The sequence below is a fragment of the Phoenix dactylifera genome, chromosome 1, assembly GCF_051530095.1.
Source record: "Phoenix dactylifera cultivar Ajwa chromosome 1, Ajwa_hap1_PhDact_Kaust_v1.1, whole genome shotgun sequence".
NCBI lineage: Eukaryota > Viridiplantae > Streptophyta > Magnoliopsida > Arecales > Arecaceae > Phoenix > Phoenix dactylifera.
This window is the reverse complement of record NC_143190.1, coordinates 46,493,582-46,517,374: the sequence shown is the minus strand read 5'-3', so window position 1 is coordinate 46,517,374 and position 23,793 is coordinate 46,493,582. Positions and strand designations below refer to the sequence as shown.

At 38.6% G+C, this 23,793-nt stretch overlaps 1 protein-coding gene and 1 long non-coding RNA gene across 9 annotated transcripts; both read left to right on the top strand.

Moving 5' to 3' along the window:
• Nucleotides 1-1,845: 1,845 nt before the first annotated feature.
• LOC103723481 (RAF-like serine/threonine-protein kinase 20) lies at nucleotides 1,846-14,750 on the top strand. 6 transcript variants are annotated; one of them, XM_088703801.2, is made up of 11 exons: nucleotides 1,861-1,999; nucleotides 7,755-7,814; nucleotides 7,950-9,513; nucleotides 9,625-11,102; nucleotides 11,187-11,267; nucleotides 12,455-12,607; nucleotides 12,817-12,980; nucleotides 13,058-13,205; nucleotides 13,334-13,456; nucleotides 13,636-13,723; nucleotides 14,256-14,750. In XM_088703801.2, the coding sequence occupies exons 3-11, from the start codon at nucleotides 8,118-8,120 to the stop codon at nucleotides 14,429-14,431; spliced, it is 3,807 nt and encodes a 1,268-aa protein (XP_088559927.2). In that variant the 5' UTR covers nucleotides 1,861-1,999; nucleotides 7,755-7,814; nucleotides 7,950-8,117; the 3' UTR covers nucleotides 14,432-14,750. The 6 variants fall into 6 exon arrangements, with proteins under 6 accessions (XP_038981607.2, XP_088559927.2, XP_038981608.2 ...); XM_039125680.3 differs by having other exon boundaries at nucleotides 7,950-11,102; XM_039125682.3 differs by having other exon boundaries at nucleotides 7,755-9,513.
• A 3,388-nt stretch (nucleotides 14,751-18,138) lies between these two features.
• On the top strand, nucleotides 18,139-21,286 carry LOC103723477 (uncharacterized). Of its 3 annotated transcripts, none has more exons than XR_015968491.2 (2): nucleotides 18,139-19,289; nucleotides 20,733-21,286. It is a non-coding gene; the product is annotated as an uncharacterized LOC103723477 (long non-coding RNA). The 3 variants fall into 3 exon arrangements; XR_003382948.4 differs by having other exon boundaries at nucleotides 20,393-21,286; XR_003382947.4 differs by lacking the exon at nucleotides 18,139-19,289 and adding an exon at nucleotides 19,296-20,314 and having other exon boundaries at nucleotides 20,393-21,286.
• The last annotated feature ends 2,507 nt before the right edge of the window (nucleotides 21,287-23,793 follow it).

The window sequence follows — 23,793 nt, the reverse complement described above, 5'->3', positions numbered from 1 at the left end:
AAACATTTTGTCCCTCTCGAACAAGTTCATATCAAAAGGATTAAGTTTATTTTCCTGAATTACTTAATTTCAGGGCAAATATATGTGACCAATTCAGCCTAAATTGGTATTGGAATGAAACATTATGCAGATTTGTCTTTACCAGTATTATAATCTATTCCAAGATGCATAAGATGTTAATAGGCCTATTATATTTTAACATTGAGACGGTTGGAGGAGCATCAAATAGCCCAATAGACTCTGTTGCTGGTGGTCCAAACCGAGAACGATTGGCACAGCGGTGTGAACGGGGTTCCGTTTGAGTTGCCTTGGTTGGTGTTGATTGCGCTCCACCTTCCACCGGAAAACCTGCAAGCAAGCCTCGCACCACCACTGGGGTAGTGGGGGCCCTCCGACGATCAAGTCAGAGGAGATTGGAGGAGAAGGAGAGATAATAGTAGCAAGTAAGAGAATGCTCTAGAAGTTCTCGCTTACCCCCCCTTCTCCCCCCCCAGCCGCATATATACCAGGCTGGGGGGTCTTTCTGGGGGGTTGGTCATCGTGTGGCACGATGGAGTTGCCACTGGCATGGCCGTTACAGGGCGTCGTGGAGCAGCGCTGGGTACGGCCATGACAGGGCGTAGTGGGGCTCCGCTTTGTACGGCTGTTACAGGGGATCGTGGAGCAGGGGGCCGCGGCGTGCCTCAGGGGAACAGCCTGTCGTTGTCGGGAGATTGCCGACTCGGGGTCGGATGACTGGATCAGGGGGCAGCCAACTCGGGGTCGGGCTGCGGAGCCGAAGATATCCGACTCGGGGTCGGATTGCTGGATCAAGGGACTGCCGTAGTCTTCCTGGGCGCGCGTGCCGGTCACGTGGGGCATGGTGGCTAAGTTCCCCCGTAACAGACTCGATCCTGGCTGAGAAGATTTCCATGACCCAGGAAAGATTAAAGTTCATGGATGATCATTCCTTCTTTATATGATAGTTTTATTAGTTCTCTATACAGATACGAGATTGGGGGTCATGCATGAGAATTGCAGGCGTTTATATTTCTTGAATGTGGTTACTGGTACTTGAGACTGTTGAACCTCTCTAGTGAACCAATACATAAATAAATGCTTTCTAATACATACTGTTTATAAAGGTGATAATAAAATCAGTGAATATCCTAAACAACACTTTCACAAGTTTGGGCATTAGCATCAATACCACACTCAAATCGGACTCAATAAGCTCGTAGTCAGTATTGAGAAATCTAGTTTTCCACAACCTTATCTGGTTGCAGCACGGTTATCGAAATTGACCTGAAATAGATTAGAAACTCAAAAGATCTAATCCTGCTTTCATCTGATTCCTAAAAGAACATGAGTGATTAAAACATGGACAATGAAAATTACTCAACCTGTTTTTTAAATAAACTAAGATAATATTATGGGGCTCCTATTATGCGCGAACAATTCTCTTACCATATGGCAGGAGGAGTTTGGTATGATTTAATAATTATGATCCAATTGATTTCTAAAGAAATAGAGCCTATTTGAATGCTGAAAGATTTTATCCATGAAACAAGTTCTCTTGCAAAAGGTGGTCAGGTAAAGCAAAAAAAAGAGGTAAGTTTGCACCAAAAAAAAAAAAAAAGAGGTAAGAGAGTGCCGATTTCTTATATCCTCCACGGCGATGTCTCCGATTCTTCCTTCCTTTCTCACATTCTCTACGCTAAAAAAAGGTGATGCCTGCGCGAAGGGCTCCCTCCCGGACAGGGTCATCTAAAGAGGGCGTAGTGGACAGTTTTAACCTCGCACAAAAATCGTTTTATATTCCCTTTCAAGGTCATTATCGTAAATCGCTTATCATAAAAGAAATGTGAGGGAAAAAGATCTCTGAAATCCCTAATATCCCTCCCGATCTCTTTTCCAGTCTCCTTCGTCTTCTGTGCCTCCTCTTCTAGCGAGCGACGACGCCGTCGACGACGATGGAGTAGGACACCGGCCGGCCGAGCCCTTCCTCTCGGCTTCGGTGGTAATCTCTCTTGCTGCCTCTCTCTCTCTCTCTCTCTCTCCCCCCGATCCCCAACTCCGATCTTGCCTTTCTCTCTATCTCCCTCCCTCTCCCGTTCGACTGGTCCTCTCTCTCTGACCAAGTAATACTTTACCCCATGTCCATCAACCATTTGTTCACTCACCCACCAGCCGTTGAGGCATTGACCAGCTTTATTATTTATTTTAGAAAATTTTTGGAAAAAGTAGAAGAACGTTTAAGCTTTAGTTCTTTAATTAAGGACCAGCTCTGTTTCAGAATGTTTGTTCTACTAATTTTATCCTAAATTAGCTCTATTTTGATCAATTGTTTGAGATGGCTCTCCTTTTGAAACATCTAAAATTTTAGAATGTTTGCAGTTCATTGAATCTGCTCGTCTTTCAGTTAATGTATGATAATTTGGTACTTTGGTATTCTGCTTGATGAATCACTGATTATCAATAATTTCTGCATATATATATATATATATATATATTATGTTATATCGTTTCTAATATTTATATTTTTGTTTTAATTTGTTCTAATGTGTCTATGGTTCAACTGGTTAACCCAGTGGTTGGACCAGTAATTAGAAGAACAAGAGGGTATTGGACCTCCCTAATGGACCAATTTGGGAGTAGCTGCTTTCTTTATATATATATTTTTTTCTTATCAAGCTGTTTGAAAATGCTTTGTTTTTTTTAAGAATAGAGCCTGTCACTTATCCAAATTGCACTTGCACATTTTGGGACTGGCATTAGTACCAAACTCCACTCCAACTTAATGAGCATGTAGTCATTTTTTAGAAGCCTAATTTTCTATTGTCTTGTTTGATTGCAGATTTAGAATACCCCGTAATAGCAGCAAATGAGGGATAAGTTAGGTTGAAATGGAGGCATTAGAAGGAATAACTATATTCTGGCGTTTTTAAAATATCTTTATTTCCATTTTGACGAATAAATGGGCAGAAAGTTCTTTTTGCAAATCTCAAAATTGTCCTCAGATCGACGCTCAATTTCAGGATAAATTTATGGTGTTTGACAGGATAAGAATAAATAACTTCAAAATGGTGGTTCTATTCTGAGACAACCCCACTTTATCCTGCAACCAAAGGTGGCCTGTAGATCCTCTATCACCATTATTTTAAGATCCATCTATCAGAATAAGGTAGATCTTATCAGATTGTTTGTATTAGTACAATTTTTTGGACTGCTATTCTAATTCTGAAAAAGGATATAAAACAACATAAAACCATTAAGAACATCCCGAACTATGTACTAAAGGTATAGAATGTAAGAGATGGATCACTGTACCTTTACGGATATCCAATGCTAAGGGAAGTTCCCCCTACTCATTATGCAAGGTTTAGGCAAAACCACCCCACAATGCGACAAGTAAAGTCCATATATGTGCTTTTGCAAGTTAGTTCAATTAGAACACTTGTTGGATAAGTCATGGCACTTTTGATTTTGTTTTTCCGTCATCTAAAGAAGGAATTGAAGACTTTAAACTTCAAGAAAATACCTCATTTTCTTTCTCTCTTGGAGTGGAAACTCTCTTCTCTCTCATCAACCTTTATCACTTGGAATTTTCAACATCCAAACATGCACTACATGTCTTCCATTTGTTATTTTACTTAGCTTAAACAATTCTCCTTTCCTTTTCAATGTCATCGTTTAAGCTGAAGACTTTATTTTCAGATAAAACCCATCTAAGCAAGCTGATCCTGAAGGGCTATAGAGAACTTTATTTTCTAGTTGAATCAAACCGTGCCAAGCTTGATAGAGCTTATTGAAAACCACAAATTGCTCTAAAATTACTTTGTTAGATAGCAAAACCAACATCAGAAGTGAGTTGAGCTTGTCCAACACTAGTGTCGTTACTCAAATTTATTTCTTCTTTTTTAAAGAATTACTCAAATTGACTTCAAAAGAATATTTGTGGAACTTTGTCAAATTATAGGATGGTTTTGTTTAACCCTTGCATGAACTCCCTAATGCATGGTTGTGAAGGTATGAAAGTCAATCTCTTCCATTTTGTCCCTAAGCACTTAATTTGGAATATTTTGAATGATTTTCTGTTGTCTTTTACTTGTACTCCTGACTTATTTTACAATATGAAAAATATATATTTAGGCCCTGTTTGGGGGAGCTTTTGGAGGGCCAAAAGGCACTTTCTGGCCCTCCAAAAGTATTTTTAGATAAAAAATGGTGTTTGGTAAAATTTTTGAAAAGCTGTTTCAGCTTTTGTGGAAAGCTGAAAACAACTTTTGGGAAGAAGCTCCAATTTGGAGCTTTTCGAAAACGCTGTTTTTAGCTTTGTCGGAAAGCTGTTATTTGGACGAAAATACCTCCATTTAAATCACACTTTTTCCCCCAAAACCCTTATCCCGCCTCTTCCTCTCTCACCCGTCCTCTCCCTCTCTATCTTCTTCTTCCTCTCAACGCCGCCGCCTCTGTTCCTTCTTCCTCTTCTTTTTTTTTTTTTTTTTTTGTTTTGGGAGCTCGTGGCTGCCCACGGTGGCAGCCACCATGCCGACCACCACCCATGGCCGGCGACCCCTTTATATTTCAATGAAATAAAAATAATAAATAAATAAATAAATAAATAAAATAAAAAGAAAAATAATGAGTGAGTGGCAAATAATCTGATCTAAATAAATAAGTAAATAAATAAAAATATTAGTAATTATTTAACCAATTTTATTACCTAGCTAGAAAATTTGTTAGAGAGATAAATGGTCATTAGAAGGATGAAAAATTAATTTACACTAATAATTATAATATTTTATATATTTATTATTGTATTATACTATAAATATAATATTATATTACATTATATCATAATACATTGATATGTTATGTTAAATAATTTAATATTATATTAAATTATTATTCTATAATACATAATGTTATAGTACTATATTATAATAATATTATATTACATTACATTAATATTATACTATATCATATATTTATATATTAGTACATATTATATTTTATTATGTTCTGTTATATAATACTGGTAATGTCCTTTATGGTTATTTTGTCACACAAAAGTACTTTCTCAGTTTGTTTACCAGACACATGTTAAAGTGCCACAACACTTTAGAAATATAGTTACCAAGCAATAAACAACTTTTTATAAACGTTCTACTTCAGACAGCTCTACTTCCAACAGCTCTACTTTTAAAAGCTCTACTGCTAACAGCTCCCCCAAACAGGACCTAATATGGATAGTTGAAAAAGGTCTATCTTAATTAGATTTCTATCTCTGAATGCAGTATTGTAAGAGGAGTTGCAGAAAATATGGTTTCAATAGAAAATTAGGTTTCTCAATATTGATTTCTTGCTCATTGACCTGAAATGGAGTTTGATATTTATTTCTTAATGGTAAGAATCTTCTGCCTAGGGTAACATTACCATTTAGAAAAGATAGAAACTCTTTAAAACTTGAACCCTTGCTTCTTGAGCTCTTTCTGAAAGTGTTTTTAGAAAATCCGTTTCCTGGACCCACTCATGCATCTACTCCCAATTCGGGTTATTAGGATTGATGCTAGTGCCAAATTTGTGGAAATACCATTTGGTATAGTGGCAACTTTGTATTGTAAAGTATACATTTACAATGCTTTGGGTACTCGACAAAAATGTCCTGAGCAAATGAAGTCACTACCATGTGTCGATGTGATAGCAATCATAAAGATCTTGTCACCTTTATCTCCCGTGTGACTTGTAAGCTAGTTGTCATGTTCACTCCAACAATGTAATATTTGGCTCCAACATGCTAGTGAAAAATCTGTCAGCACATGCATTAGTATCCAAAGAGCTGAAGGAGAAGGGAGTATTACTTCTCATGTCTGCTTTCTGTAGGCTTAATTGTTAGACAAGTGTGGCACATATCCAGGAATGGAAGGAGATCACATGGATTGATTGCATGAAAGATAAACAAGATATCCTTTTGACCACTAGGATCACATCTCATGTAGTTATGGTGTATCCATTTGATGGGTTATACCACTTGTTGTGTTTTGGTTTGATTGAATATCTCCTATCATAACCTAATAGGAATTATGGAATTTGGAATTGCACAAATGTGGGATATGCGTGCAAGGCAACCTAATTAGGAACCATGTCCGGGTGTGGTGCATGGTGTGCAATTCTTATTCTTACTGAGTGAAGTATAACCTAAAGGATTGTGTAACTTGAGTTTGAAATGCAACATCTTTCAAGAGTACCTCTGTCAGAATGCCTGCATATATTTATTAAAGAGCATGAATGATGCATTTGGAATGTTTCAAATTATAGAAAGGTAAATGCCAGAAATGGCATTTGAAAGGTTGATAAATGATATAGGAAGAAAATACAAGTATCACGGGCATCAATTTTGCTACAGAAAGTAAAGATGGTCTAAATTGACAATGCCTAGATCACCACATCCATATAGTCTGGGTCAAGATCGAGTTGAATGTTAGTATGTTCCAGCTTGCTTAAGAACTTCTTATTGGAGAAACTCACATATTCGATATTGCATTTTAATTGAACTCCAATCTTAAATTGAATGCACACCTTCTGTATTTCAGAACTATGCCTTGCTGTTCTAAAGGTGTAGCACATGTCTGAAATTTGAAAGAAGGTTTTATTAAACAATCTACTTTGCAAGGCTAGATTTTTTCCAAGTATACTGCCAAGTGATACTTGGGTCTTGCATAGTCAAGTGATATTTAATGAATGAGATGCTTAGGCTCTCTCTTGTACTGTCATAAGATCTAGTCAACTTAGATTTATATCCTTCTTCTTTGACTTTTGGTATGGTAGTATATGGTCAATCATAGCCTACTACAATCTATAGGGTTAAGAGGTTACAAAATAATTTAGATTTGTATTTTTCTTAATTGACTTTTGGTATGGTAGGACATATCCAATCATAGCCTACTATAAACCATGGGATTGCAATGTTTTCAAAGTAAATTATTTACATCTTTCTTATTGGTATAGTACAATATGACCAATCATAGCCAACTATAAACTATGGGGTTACAAAGTTGTCAAAATGTGTTTTTATGTACAGACCATTAGTAATCACAACGTGCCTAAAAGACTCTTAAAAATACGGTTACTTGTACTGTTGTGGGAAGAAGATGTTATATGATTGGAACAATAAGTTGAAGCTCAGCAGGAGACAACCAATGAAACAGCTTGAATATTTGAAAAACTTTTAGAAAGCTAATTTATGCAATAAGTTCTAAAAGGCAACATGTTGTTTATACTTTATATAGCCACAACGAAATAAAGTTAACAGAATCCCTGGGCTAGCAGGTTAGAAAATTATTGATAGCATGTGTGTGACAATGTTGATCTATAAGCAGTATCATTGAAACATCACAAGACTTGTCAATGTGATTATATTATGGAGTTGCTGTCGTTCCCTCCTGCCACCACTACCACTGTTACTCTGAAGAAGTCTTGTGTTTGCCGGTGGAAATAATGTTGAGATGTCTAACTCCTTCATGGACCTCCATGTTTTAAAACAGAATAAAGACTCGGGACTCCAGAAAAGTTTTTTGTATAGCATTATATCTTGAAGTTAGATTTATAATACCTGTACATGACTTTTTAATGTCTATCTTTTTACCATCTAACTGGAATGACTGTTCTGTTTACTCTTTACCGTTTCTGATATGTACTAGATCTTTATCTATTCTGAATTTTAACAAGCATATTGCCTGATAGGAGGTTTGTATATTTTTTCCTTTTTGCAGTGTGCTCTTAAAATCTGCTAAGCTTGTGGTGTGGTTCTGTTCTTGCTTCATCAATACCGTGTAGCAACTATTTGCCCTGTCTCATTTGCTTTATTCCATTTACGAGATCTTTTTGTTAGATTTAGACAACAACTACTGAAACCACAACCCTGCAGGATCTCATTTCCTGTTTTATTGTCCTTGCACAATGAACAGATTTTGGGGTTGCTGAACAATATCAGAATAACCTGTTAGTATAAGAAATCATTTTTCATGGTCTTGATCTGGTGATTCTTCCCTTCTGAAACATAAGTAAAATGGAGATAAACCAATAAGAGCTGGTGGACTATTTGAAAAAAATCCAAACAGTTGCACTGTGATCCAATGGAATCTGGAAAAGGAGTTGGCCCTGCAAGCCAAAGATTTACACAGGGTTCATCAGGCTCTGCTAACACCAATGCTAGGCCTCCAGAATTTAATGTATCAAGTGGTGTTAGGCCTGTACTAAATTACTCAATTCAGACCGGTGAAGAGTTTGCTCTTGAATTTATGCGAGAACGGGCAATGTCCAAGAAGCCCTCTGTGCCAAATACATCCGGAGATCAAAATGTTGCTCTTGGTTACATGGACTTGAGGGGAATGTTGGGTGTCTCACCACACTCAGGTTCTGGAAGTGGATCGGATGTTTCAATGCTTGTGACTGGAGATAATCAACAGTTAAAACAGATGGAGAAAACAAGCTTCTCTGAAACAGAAAAAAAGGGTCAGTATGTATCATCAAGGTCCATGCCGCGAGTCTCATTAGGTGAAGGGAGTAGTCGAGGAATTTCTCATGGGTATACTTCTTCAGAGTCTTCTGATATCTCGTCAAAAAAAATGAAGTTCCTCTGCAGCTTTGGTGGTAAGATTTTGCCTCGACCAAGTGATGGAAAACTCAGGTATGTAGGAGGTGATACACACATTATTCGAATAAGCAGGGACATTTCCTGGCAAGAACTCATGCAAAAGACAATGGCAATATACAACCAACCACATACTATTAAATATCAACTGCCAGGGGAGGATCTTGATGCCTTGGTGTCAGTTTCCTGTGATGAGGATTTGCAAAATATGATGGAGGAGTGCAGTATCCTAGATGGCGGTGAGAGATCGCAGAAACCTAGGATGTTTTTATTTTCGTCTGTTGATTTTGATGACACGCATTTTAGCGTGGGCAGTATGGAAGGGGATTCTGAAATTCAGTATGTTTTTGCTGTCAATGGCATGGATGTAGGAGCTGGAAAGGCTCCAAGTGGTCATGGCTTGGCAAGCACATCAGGAAGTGACTTGGATCAGTTACTCAGTTCTAATGTTGAGGCTGACAGAGCCAATGCAACCAGAGTTGCTACTGCACTTGTGGTGCCTTCTGTTACGTTATCTATGCAGATGCAGCCAAGTTTTTCTAGTAACTATGATACCCATTTGCATTCTTATTGGGACCGTGACGTGCATTATGAGGAAGGTAACCATTATGCATACACCACCAGCCACCCTTCTGACAGATTTCATAATTTAGATAGCAGGATTTCCATCCCTATGTCTGTGCCATCTGATTATGAATATAACTCTCAGTGCACACACATCAGAGGAACTTCTGGTCCAATGGCAGTTCACAATCTTCCATCTCTCCATCAAGGCACAAAAGAAGGGCTATGCAGTGGCATAAGTTCGCGTGATCAAGAAGCATCAATTAAAGAATCAAAGTTGGCAGTAGACAGTTCGTCTCAGAAAAAAAATGAAGGTGAGCATCTCCGATCTCTGGAAAATGAACTTACTGCATCCATGCAACAACATGATGTTTCAGCATCAAATTTTATGCAAGCTGAGGTACCCTATGTTGCTTCTGTACCAGAGAATTTAACATCTGTGCCACCTATAAAACATAATGGGAAGCACCTGGAGCCTGCACCTGTTTCATCATCAGCTGATGCTGCATGTGCTGGTCAGGGTTCTGAGTTCAATGAAGATGAGCACTGCTCATCTGGCGGAGCTTTTACATCTGGATTTTCTGACTGCAAGGCTGATATGGCTGATCTAGGCGACAATGATCCACCTTCACATCCTTTCCGAGTTTATCAGTCTGAGATGATCCCTAGAGAGCAGGCAGAGTTCCATAATCGCTTATCAAAATCAGATGATTCAATTGGGTCTCAATTTCTAATACTTCACTCACATCCTAGTGTGGCTCAGGAATCTATTGCTGAAGCTCTTGATCCTTCGCATGAAGGAAATTTAGTTTCTCAGACTGAGAAGTCTTCCTCAGTGACGAGACCACCACTAGAGGATGATTTAATGCAGTTCGAAAAATATGAAGAGCCGGCTGATGCAATGTCTCAAAAGAGTCATTGCAAACCCATCTCAGCTCCTGAAGGATCAGAAATTGCAAAATTTCCCCGTCCGCCTATTGGTAATGAGCCCTTGACCAGTTGGGCTTTTCATGATCCTGAGGTCCATGCATTATCTGACCAAACTGATGTCATGAGTTGTGAACTGAGTCGTAAAACAGTGAGGAAGATTCAGGTATCTGAATTGAATCATGCACCTCTGGCCTCAGTTGATGATAAAATCACTGTCAATGAAGCCAGACATGTAGAAAAAAACACGTCTATTGGTGAAAAGAATTTGGTCAAAAGCAATTTCAATGAACGTGCTGTTGATGGAGCTGCCATTAAGCAGCAAGGAAGTCCTGCTGTTGATACATACTCGACCGATGCTACAGATTACTCCTCGGCTTTCCACTGGACAGGGGGCAGTAATCATGCTGTTTCTCAGGAGGAACCTTCTGTTCCTCCACCAGAGCAGAGAGGTATTATCAATATCAATGATCGATTCCCTCCTGATCTACTATCTGATATCTTTTCAAAGGCTAGGATTCCTGAGGATTCACCTAATTTAGCTCCCCTCTGCAAAGATGATACTGGCCTCAGCTTGAACATGCAAAACCATCAACCTCAGCGGTGGTCTTTCTTCAGAAATCTGGCCCCTGATGAGTTTGCACGTAAAGATGTTTCTCTTATGGATCAAGACCACTTTAGTTATGCATCTTTGCTTACAAAGGTTGAAGAGGGGGTTTCTAGGCCATATCCATTTGCACCTTTTGAAAATGAGGGAGTTGATTTAAGTTACATGGAATCCCAAATTGATTTTGATGGGGCAATGCAACAGGAAGCATCAAGCACCATTATACAGGATGCAGGCATCTTGAACCCAAGTTCTATACCATCACAGATTGCTCATCCCCATGTAATGGATAAGGGTGAAGGTTTGCAAGTTGAGAATCCTTTCTCAAAGTTGGGAGAGAACTTAAGAGCAAATGCTTCAGAGTATGAGGTATAGTTTTTTCTTTGCAGCCCGATTAGTGGGTATGTTTTAACTAAATTGATAATAAATAAGATTTCCTTTTTTTGTTTTCAGGAATTGAAATTTGTGGTTGAGGAAGTTGCTGGGCCAGTTATAGATGCTTCTATGGGCGATTTTGATCTCAGCAATTTGCAGGTTTGATCGTTGGACATATCTGTTAATTTATGTAAAGTAGAGCATATTGATGTTGCCGACAAGTCTGTTATTTAGTGTTCAAAGCATTAGATTAGGTATTTTTGAGGAAAAAGATATTGTGCCCTATCTTGAAGGAGGCAGTTGTTCCACACTCATACTTTATGATTTTATCTTGTATGAGCGTTAGATCTTAGCTAATGAAAAAATGGGTAGGCAGTTAAATTTAGCTGGTCTAAATGTGGTCTTTGTTAACAGAAATTGTCATCTTGTCGCATATTTTCCCTTTTATATTAATATTTGGCCTCTCTGACAATGGTGTTCAATTTTGATAGTCCTCAAGCAAATGTCATCCACTTTTGTTATCATTGAGCCTCTTCCGCACTGTATGATGCCCTGTCCTAGCTATCCGTGTGGTGCTATGACCATTGTTAGTTAACAGGTTCTACACTGTCATCAAACATATGCTCTCAGAAGTTGAAACTTTCATAGTTAGCAGGTTAGAAAGATCTTCATTTAGAGAGGGTAAGAGAGCTGCATGTGGCATGTGGATTTGTACTAACTAAACCCAGAATAAGCAGAATCAGATAGCATAAAAGCATAATAATATAAACAATATTTGCAATCTCGGTACCGGATCCAGTACCAGTACCTTATTAGTACAGTGTCAATACACCCATATGAGGATCGGTTCGGTGTACCTGCATTCTTTATGCCCCCATACCGAGTATCGATATGGTATGATACGGCTCAGTATAGGGTATGCATCAGTATTACGAACCTGAAAAGGAAAAACATTAGAACTTGATTTCTCCGAAACAAATTGTTTCGAGAGGCAAGTGACTGACAGAAGGGTAATTTAACTTGGAAGCAACAACATAGGTGATGTAAAAGTATAGCATATGATTCTGTATATGTATATGTATGTACATATGATTGTGCTTATACAAAGGGAGTTGGTTGCGGGAAGACTGTAAACTAGATTGCATCCAATCTCTTCTCTTTTTTTTTTGTAAAAATACATCCGATCTTTATATGCACGCAATATTCAGAAACAGGATAAAAGGCACTAATATAAAATTAATTGAACAAACCCTGCTAGTCACCTTGTTATTATTAATAATGTTCTTGGATCTTATTTTACATGTATTATGAACTTGGTGAGTATTCTTAAAAAGAGGCATTGGCAGATCATAAAGAATGAGGATCTTGAAGAACTGAGAGAACTAGGTTCTGGTACATTTGGAACTGTGTATCATGGAAAATGGAGGGGCACTGATGTGGCCATAAAGCGGATAAAGAAGAGCTACTTTACAGGTCGCTCATCCGAGCAAGAGAGACTGGTGAGCTCTCTAATCATATTAGACTAATTAAATTATTTCATTCTCCTATTCCTAACCTGGATGTTTATTCTCAGCAAGAGTGACCATATAGTCCAAATCCTTTTGTAGACAAACATTTGCTCAACCAATTAACTATCTGACTGGAAGTATTGAGTTGAGCAATATTGTTTTTTTGATATATTATGAATGATGAACAACACCATTCTCAGACCCAGGAGTTTTGGCGGGAAGCTGAAATTCTTTCAAAGCTTCACCATCCAAATGTGTTGGCTTTTTACGGGGTTGTGCAAGATGGACCAGGAGGTACCTTAGCAACTGTTACAGAATTCATGGTTAATGGTTCTCTTAGGCATGTTCTGCTGCGGAAAGACAAGTATTCTTTAGTACACCCTCCTATGCTATTCTTTTGCTATAATTGAACTGGCACTTTCTAATAAATGGAACTAACAGATATCTTGACCGTCGGAAACGGCTTACAATCGCAATGGATGCAGCTTTTGGGATGGAATATTTGCATTCGAAAAATATTGTACATTTTGATTTGAAATGTGACAACTTGCTTGTCAACCTCAAAGACCAATCACGCCCCATCTGCAAGGTAAGTTGCTGTTTTCAATTTTCATAATTAGTGATTTAGTTTGTGCTAAAATATGCACTGCATTAAGGTTTTTCACTCAAGCAGCATTTCCAAATAAACTAAACTTTTTCATAATGAACCTCATCTAGGTAGGTGATTTTGGCTTATCAAAAATTAAACGAAATACCTTGGTTTCTGGAGGTGTGAGAGGAACACTACCATGGATGGCTCCGGAATTACTAAATGGAGGCAGCAATAAGGTGTCTGAGAAGGTAAACTTTTGATTTATATGCGTTTTGTCTTTATTTATTTTTGCTTTTTGCTGGACAATCAAGTCTTGGGTCTGTCGTTTTCAAAGTGCATTGATTGGTTTTTGAAATTAAAAGATATTGTGATACCAAGGTTTCTATACTCACTAATATCAAGCGCCATACCATATTGATAAATGCAGGTTGATGTGTTCTCCTTTGGCATCGTCATGTGGGAAATTCTTACAGGGGAGGAGCCTTATGCCAACATGCATTATGGGGCAATCATAGGTATGCTTGAATGGGTTCGTTTATTTTGTTTTTTTTTTTTAATTGGTAACTTTAAAAGGTGTGCCTCCCAATAGAAACCTCACTTATCTCAGGTGGCACGTTGCTTTTATTAATCATTCTCCAGGATCCTAACATCAGTAGGTGATGATTATAGGCTCCAGATGCAGAAAAAACCATAAACTGAGTTGGTAGCCTGGACTCTAGTAGTCTTTGCTGTTGTTTCTGTATGTTGTGCGTTAGCATGGGTGACTTCATTCAAGAGTTTGAAGTAGCCTAGCTATTTTATTTCTTCTATTACACCATCTGGTTTCCCTGCATGCCTTTCCTAGGAAAACCATTTGCCTGTTAGATCTCTCTGGCAGGCACCTGCTATATCTCTTACTGGGATGTTTCTTGAATGCCTGCTTCGAGCTATCCCTTTTTTTTTTTTTTTGAGGTGTAGAGCTATCCCTTATTTATGCCAAAAAACTTGTGTTAGGGAAACTATATCTGTTTGCAGCTATGTTTACTTTGATTTCTGAACCCAATGCAGGAGGAATTGTGAACAATACACTGAGGCCGCCTGTGCCAGCCAACTGCGACCCAGAATGGAGAAGGCTAATGGAGCAGTGCTGGGCCCCTGATCCAGTTCAACGACCGGCCTTCACCCAAATTGCCGGTCGGTTGCGTGCCATGTCTGTGGCCAGTCAAACAAAACCAGCAAAATGATGATAAACCAGTACATCAGTATATGGCGCTCGTGTTGTTGTCGCTGTCATCTTCGACTTCTAAGACTATATAATCTCATAAATACTGTAAGATATGTTTTGTGGAGAGAGATGGATTAGATCCCATGATCTGTGCCATTATTATTTTGAATTTGTGTGTATTAAGGCTCTTCTTTGTCTTTTTTTTTTCTGTTTGGGGGCGCGTGTGAGCTGTGTGTTTTTACCAGTTCATGATATTAAAATGTATCCATATTTTATAAAAAAAGGAATAGAGAAACTCTTGTAACGAGAGTTGAGTGGCTTTCTTATTACTGGATAAACCATCAAGTATTGTGTTATGATTTCTGCCTTTCTGCATGAACTTGCTTTGTGAATGGATCTGTTCCTGACCAGAATCCAAACTGATCAGCTGGATCTGATAAACGCTGTTAATCGGGAAACCAATATAATGATCGGAATCTGATGTTACCTGAATGACAAACGAATCTGTTTTAATAGTAACTTGACCATGCTAAGTCTGCACTCAGGCCGAGACAGATTGTTGCAGTGTTCTTGAGCTGTGGTTTATTGGTCATGACATCGCGGGGCAAAACCTTATCCCTCCTTGGGCAGGATAAGGTTTTCATATGGCTGATCACCAGATCAACTCTTTTGCTCTTGAGCATTCATCATGGCATGTAGATTACTAGAAAAATACACCTTCTAGCCTCCAAGCAGGCACATAGCTTTCAACCCGTCAAGTGGTTGCAGTTCCACAGCCAACCAAATGGATGAAAGATCTATTCCAACATATAAAGTAGTTGATTCAAAGAGTACAGAAAAAATCAGTTAAGGGGAGCTTTCACGAACCTCACCACCAACCCAACTTTGGTCCCTCCAAATTTTTATCTGAAAGCGAATCCATTGGAGGGGTCTGGCGGAAAATTAGGCATATTCCATTGCCCAGTTCGAACACCATCTAATCTCATCACACTTCCATTTCTGCTGCTGTGCCATTTCCAGCATCACCGTAAATAAACTATTCTCATGGAAAAAATGGGGCCCATGCAATGACTTTTGGCACGTCCATTTGGTGGCTACCGACTGCCGAGTACTAATCTTGGATAAGATAATATACACGATAAGGATGCTGTCATATCCTAACCTCAACAGATAATGTCATACTATGGTGCAAAGTTGTGGAATATTTCTTTGTGTAACCTACTTTGGCTGGCTGCAGGGTTGACAAGTGATCATGATGGATACCTTTTAACAATATAAAGAGACTAATTACGTTATCTCGACGCAGAGCCCCACGTTAAAGATGCCGAGTCCTCTGTCAGCTTGGCCCACCTTCTAAGACTAGATTTCAGACTTAACCTCAGCATGTTTAAACATGAAGAGTACCTACCCAAATCACATTAGTAGGCCAATGAAAGCGAGAAGATAAATAAATCATGCCATCTGTGAGAAGGCTTAGACGCATACTATGCCGAATGAGGGCGTCACGTATTAGATTATATGTAGAGAATGACCATCAGAAGTATTAAAAAAAAAAAAAAAAACTGGCCAAATCACGTGAATGGCCCGGCAGCCACAGGACAGACAGCGACTGCTGCTCTTCTTCCTGAAATCGTATCCAATCTAGATCTTTTTATCCAATCGGACGGTTCGGACTCAGAGGCACCAAACTGGGCCGTCCGATCAAGTAAAACCGGCCCGAGGCGTGCGGGCCCACTGTTGACTGGTCAACGTGTGGGAGAAGATCTAGCGTTGGAATCCATGTGCTCCCCACGTGCGTAGCCCAGCAGCCCAAGGACAGAACTGCAACTTCTGCTCTTCTTCCTGAAACCATATCCAATCTAGATCTTTTCATCCAATCGGACGGCTCGGAAGGAGAGCCATCGAACTGGGCCGTCCGATCAAGTACTTGCTGCTGGTCCGTTCAAACCGGCCCGGGCCCACGTGATGGACCGACGGTGCCGGACGAGCCGGGTGGGCGCCTTGTTGACTGGTCAACGGATCTAGCGTTGGATTCGCCATCGGGTGCGTGTCCGCGCACGTCGAAACGACACCCGCATAAACGTTTGTGCGGGCACCAAAATTTCATTGGATCGTGCTGGCGTCATTGTAAGGAGGATGGGATGGCTTCCACGTGGAGTATTTTGACGGATGATATGAAACCGCATAAGGTTTTTCAAGCAAGCGATTGGAAGAGAGTTTGTCCATCACTTTTAGATTTAAATGTAGATTGATAAATAAGGAATTTATCACTTCTTTCTCTTCAGTCCCTGTGCTGTCGCCATCACTTCCCCTCGTGACGCGCTTCTGAATTTTTCCTTGAGACCCGACAACCCGAGGGGCACGACGGTTTTCTATCTTTAAAATAAAAAGTTTTATAGTTTTTTTTTTTTTTTTTTTGCCTTGCTCTCTCTTTTTTTTTCTTTCCCACAGTTTGAAAGTGTACTAGCAGATTCCCTGTGAGATTTCTCTAAGCAATATTAATTGCAAACTAAATATGACCTACGGAAATGAGTTAAGCTACTTGAGCTTGTTTGATGATCATTCTTGGATCCAACAATGGCCTCTACATGTAACTCGTTCAGGCATAATTAAAATTATAATTAGGAATTAATTAGAACACTAGATTTATTAAACAAGCGAAACAAACATAACAGATTTAATCTAAAGAATGGAAATTTATTAAAATTACGGATCTCTCTTAAAGAATGGAGAGTAAAAAATATTGGATCACAACAACAGGAGTCTCAAAGTTGATGTATTAAAATTGCCGCCATGATAGCTTAAATGATAAATTGACATTGGTGTTCACAATCAGCACAGGGAATATTGGATCATGCGATGATCAGCGATCGCTAGTATTGTTAAGCCAGGAGACCAATTTGTGTGAAGAGGGTTATTTGCTCGATCACCGCCAGGAAGAAGCTTTTTCTCTTTTTTTCCTATTTTTTTTTTATGCAACGAAAGAATCATGAAGACCACCACTAGGCCTAGGAAGAAGCCCTGCAAGCATTCAAGTCTTGCATGAGTAACATAACTCGATCGCAACTAAGAAGACATGCAAGGAGCTCGTTTTATATATATATAAATCTCAAAACTGGTATGCATTGATGGACGCATGGCCTGTATATTTTTTGTTTCTGGAATCTTGCAGGCAGCCAACTAAGCTGAAGATCTCTTGAATCGAGCACAGTAACGTGCTCCTTTACATTTTACGGGCACATATCCATAGGATCCACGACTAATTTGGTTGGAGAGAACCCTCGGAATGATGATGGCACAGTATAAAATAGACTGTAGTTTGGTCTGGAAAGTAGCTTACCAGATGGAGATGATGAGACATTGTGCAATCTGTTGTCAGAAATATATTCTTTCAAGATATGTATGACTTACATTGAGAAAAATAAAAAAACTAAGAAAGGAGATCGCAGGTCCTCTTTTAAGCACCGATTTCATAAATTTTCAGATTCAGATGAAGGCAGATTGCATCCATTTTTACCGGACAACTGGAGGATAATATGATCACTACCATCTATTGAGGTTTAGTACATTTCAAAAAAACTAACGGTGCTGCTAATTTGGATGGTATAACATGAGAGCTACATTATGGGTTTCTCCGATGGATCTTTTAATCTAATTTTATAATAATTTATTTTGGACTCACATAAATTTTTTTATTCTTGATTCATTTAAATCTCTATTTTATTTAAGAAAATTTCTGTCTTCAATTTTATTTTGTTAGTTTCGCATGCAACATTGAAAGACTCGCGCCCTCGCATGCTGTCCTTACATAGCATGCGGCATGAAAACATGGACACCCAAATTAAATAAAATACTTTATCGTAGAACTAGGGGCTTCCAAAAAAAAAAAAAAAAAAGGGCCTAGACGCGTTGCATAACGACAAAGTATTACCCCATGTCCGCGGGGGTTCCTTACGTAGCATGCAGCATGCCCGGGCATCCAAACCATTCGATCCCCTCTACCGAAATAAATTACTTTCTTGCAGAACTTAGGGCTTCGAATGAAGAAATATATATATATTTTTTGCTAAAATAGATATTTTACACATTATAGATACGAATACATTCAATAAAATTGAAATACAAAAGATCTCAAAATGCTCCAAATATTTTTCTCCTCAGCCCATAGAGTATTTCCTAAGTGGCTCGCTACATATGCTGCCACCCAGTCGACCGTCTTATTGACCTCACGATATACATATATAATCTGAAATGTAATTTTTTTTTATCATTATCGAAATATCGCAGAGCAGGAGATGAGCACTTCTTTTTTGAGCTAGATCTAAATATATTTTATATGGCTCAGAAAATCAAAAAAAACTAAATATGTTGTATTAGGGCAAGACAGTGTGACCTTCACCCATAGTGTATTATAACTTTCTTAGTGCAAATACATTGAATTATAACTTTCAATAAATTAAAGAATGGCATAAACGAATCGATGAGCTAACAAAATAAACTTTAACAGTATAAATACGTAGTGCCGTCTACTTCCGTGCACAGATATTTTATCTATTTTGTTGCCTTTCGGCCAGCTACAGTGATTGATAGATGGATGAAGGGAGGGAATGGTGGTGGGAAGCCACCAAGTCATGTGAAGGGGGTCAGAGAGGCATCTATTGAATCCGCTTCCCAAGACTCTTGAAAATTTGAGCCAGTCATTAAATAAGGAAAGAGGGCATGAAAGGAGCCATTGCCGAGCCTCCACCCTAACCTTCTCTCCTTCCTTATAAAAACCATGCCTTCATCCGTCGTTCAACCGTGCTCTCTCTATCCAGCCTTGCCTCCTCTTGAGAGCTTCCAGGGCTTGGCGAGGCCTGCGGTGTTTGGAGCTGCGGGTAGGGTTTGGTTTCTTTTCTTTTCTTTTCTTTTCTTTTCGAGGGTTGTCAGTTGTTTAAAGTTGGCATCTTGTTGATATTTTATTATTCTGTGGGGGCTTAACGTTTTGTTTTTGGGTCCTGCGGTTTCTGAAGTAAATGGTTTTGTAGAATGGTGTAACAGCTGCTTCTTTTTTGGTTCACTTTTTTTTTTTTTTTTTTTGCTTTTCTCCTGTTTTTTAAGCTCGCTCTCTCTCTCTCTCTCTCTCTCTCTCTCTCTCTCTCTCCAAGGTTCGCTTGATATGGTTGGCGGTTTGAAGGATTTGGGGGTGGAGCTCCTTGAAGTCCAAATGAGGGCCTTGGAGGGGTAGATAGAGCTGCTGGTTTATGGATTCCACTGTCCTATTCCGTGATCTTGCTGATGATATGTATTATTAGCACTAGAAATGGTGATCAGGGATGGAGAGAAATGATTGATTGTTTGGGATAGGCTTGTGGTTTGCATAACCCAGGAGCTGCATTAGCCCTGCCTGACCCTTGTTTGGATTGAAGGGAGCTCTACACCTTCTCCTTGTTCTCCAGTCCCGCCTCTCTCTCGGGGGGAGGGGTTCGTGTGAGAAGGTGATTCATCCCTTGGTGGGCAACATATTAAGATTTATATCCTTTTTACGATATTAAGGAGTAAATCCGGTATTTGATTTTCCTTGTATGAAGTCCTTATTTATGTGCATGATGTCTTGCCTGTTACTTCTGATCTTATTCTAGGTGATTCGTGGTGCCTATTTTTTTTGGCGTTTTCATGTCTCTTAGATTTCACTCGGTTGTTATTGCAGCACTTGATTTTTCGGATTCGATGTAGAATTTTTGTAATCCATCTTTCCATTCTGTTCTTGATTTTATTGGCCTTATTCGAAACCCCCAAAAAAAAAGAAAAAAAAATACAAATGGACAGCTATTTTTACGGGGTTTGTTTCTTAGTCGTCCTCAGGTACAAGATAGAGAAATAATACATTCAGAAAATATAGTGCAAAGATGGTGTTTCTTAGGTACATTCATTTTTATACTCCTCAGTTATTTTATTATCTCATTTTGCTCCTCTCTCTCATTTTGCAAAGATGGTGCAGGTGCTATCGTTACGCAGTACTGAAAGGAATGTTTGTCATGGTTCATGTTCTCAACTTTTTACCATCAAAACTCTTGCCAGATTAGATTGTCCATTTAATTTTTTAGGGGGCACACTAGTTATATTCTTATCGGATAGGTAGACAAAGGGATCAAATCTTTTTTTGTTCCAGAGCTTTTAATATATGGTTAGAATCTGTTGACATCCAAATCCAGCTTTATGGCAACTAGTGGGGGTTGCTATAAAGAAAGGTTCTGTTCACAACTGGCCTTTTTTTTTTCTTAAAGTTATGTTCACAACTAACTTGTGCTAGGATGTGAAAACAGTAATTTGGTTTGCAGGGAGGATATTGAAAGATGGGGCTATCTCGCTTTTTGTAGGGGGAACCAGTGGTGAAGTCGCCGGCTTGCAGCCCTGCGGTGTGATATCATGTCAGGTGGAAGACAGTACTGATGTTTCATTGCATCATTTTATATTTGAGCTATACCTCCATGAGATCTGAATCATTTCGAGGAAATTTGCTTGCGGATTGTTTCATGTTAGAAGAGCTATTGATGCTGTACCTGGAAGTAGCTCATTGATAACCCTAATAGCAGCACAACCTGATGTCTGAAATCAGCACCAGCTTATTATATATATATAATGGATGTGGATTTTATGATGATGTGTAGTTTTGACTCTTCAGAGTTTGGAGATGTTTCCATGATTTCGGTGGTGAGGCCGAAGAGCAAGCGAGATATTTGGAGAGATGCTGGTTAATTTTGCATGGTCCTTACCTTCATCTTACTGGTTTGCTCGCTATAATTGTATGAACTCTGCTTGCAACCCTCACAAACTGGATCTGTACCCATTGTTATGTTAATATTATTGGCAGGGGGTTAATGCTATTCGGCAATTCTTTGCATATGCAAGTAAACTAGATTGTAACCTTAAAAAACATTAGCTTAAACTGGATAATCTGACATTATCTGCGTACCTTTTCGTCAGCTACTTCGCACACTTTAACCAAAATTATATTATTCGAAAGTCCAAACATCAAGTAAAGAAGAAATATGCGTTTGTCTGGATGTAAATGGCGATGGGTTTGGACGGCAGTGGAAAGATTAAAAAGAGAAGTGTTTGAGGCATCTCTCTCTTTCTTTTCTTGTCTGCGCTTCTCTGCTCTGCTCTGAGATTTGAAGTGCAGAAGCTGATGGCCCCCGTGCCGCGCGGAAACTAAAATTTGGGATCTTTCTAAACTCAGTTTTTTCTTCTTGCATGCCGCTCCCGAATGTGCAAGCCAGAGCGTGTAGCTTGACCAAACAAGTGAAGAGCTTTCAGTTGTCTCGGCGATACGTAAGTGGAATGAGTTTAAAAAATATATTATCAGTTCCGTTTTTCATGAGGTATGTGTTTCAGAGGCGGATCTGGATCGTCTTTTTGGTCGTTTGGTATTTTGAAAAAGTTTTTTTGGTTGGATCATCTTTTTGGTCGTCCGGTATTTTGAAAAAGTTTTTCGGACTTTTGCGGTAGACATTTCTTCCTTGTATTTGTATCTTTTATTTTGAGTACGTTAGATCTATATAAATTTATCATTTAAAAAAAAAATAAAAAAAAATAACTGGTCATCTTTGTGAGCCAAATCCGACTCATGAGTCTCAAGAACAGGATCAAACTGGGCCTGATCAAATCAGGACCGAGCCATGGATTGACCTGATCCATTAGGAAGGCATCTGCAATCGAGCTTGACAATTTATTATTAAAAGACGCGTGCAACAATCAAATAATCATGTGGCATATTGTATCCACACACAAAAAAAAAAACATTGGCATGGAGCTGTCTATTATGTTTACTTGGTTAATGTACAGCTCCCAATAGCTTGATTATTACATTATAAAAACCTTATAATTAGACGATTTATTGAATAATCAATATTTTATTGACATTACATTTAAGATGTTGAGCTGAGATCTACGACTACGGCGAACTCCTACAGTGCGCCGGGGGGGGGGGGGGGGGGGGGGGGGGGGGGGGTGTGGGGAAGACGAGGAAAAATCTCTAAGGATCTTTGGCATTTCCCTTGAGCTTCTTGAAAAGCGGCTTGTGGAACTCCCACCACCGTGCAAGGGGGAAAAAAAAAGACAAGGAAAAATCTCTAGGGAATCTTTGGCATTCCCTTTAGCATCTTGAAGAGCGGTTTGTCTTTCAACTCGGGATTTATTTAGCTCGCGGAAGAGAAGAAAAAAACATATGGTCAATAGTTTTTTATGGAAATAAAATTTTATAGTTTATAGAAAATAAAAAATTGTGAAATATAAAAAAATTATTCTTCTTCGGTTGAAAATTTAGATAATTATTTTTTAAAAATATTTTTAAGTTTTTAGATAGAATAATGTAAGATATTTTTTTATTAGAAATATAATAGATATTTACACTTAGGCAATCTAATATATTGAAATATATTATTTTTTTATCGTCAATCATAATATAAAAATTATTTTTTTCAGACATAATATAAGCATCAGTTTTTTTAAAAAATATTTTTTTTCAACCAAATTAATCCTCAAAGTTGAACTAAGATGAGCTTGACTCAAACACACCTAACGGCCGGATCCTGTGAAAGACAATGCTTGAACCCTCCTCCCTGCCTATCACCAAGGGTTCTTGGCGCCAATCGGGTGCATCTTGATGAGGACTCTTCTATGATGATCAACTAGATTCAGGATGTAGATAGGTACAGTGACGGTCACCAATTCGAAGACTGGTTCAGAAGATGGATGATATTCATGCTATACATATGTACCGAAAGACGAACAGAGCAGCTGATTGGATCGCCTCCTACGTCGCTCGGCACTTCGGAGAGCTTTTTTGGACATATATAGTTGATAGTCCCACTTTTTTATTTTTTTTATTTTTTTTTTTTGATATAGCTGGATATATTCAAGTTAGAGTTATATGAATTGTCGTTTTAATGAAAAAAAAAATCTGATACCTCCGTTATCCATTGTTGGTTTGCAATGATTTGAACTTTTTTTTTTGGTAGATTGCCTTTGACGAGGTCTGGACAGAATCAGGCTAGGCCTCATTGAAGCCTGATTTGACTTTCATCCAGCATTTGAAAAAAAATTTATTAGCTCGAATAAATATATCATCACTTAATCTAAAAAAAATATTTTAGTAAAACGTTATATAAAATATTATTCCAGAATCATGCAACCCTATCTCAAATGACAGAATACAAAGTATTAAGTTTAGAATCTTAAGGCCTCAAGAAATTTGAGGTAGCGTTGGAAGAGGGAAGGAGCCTGTCAACTGAGCAAGGTCAGACGGGCAACCAAGAATCAACTATAACAGGAAGGGGGCATCAAAGACGAAAAGCAAGCAGAAGCCAAGGAAAGAATGAACCAGAACAAAAATTACGT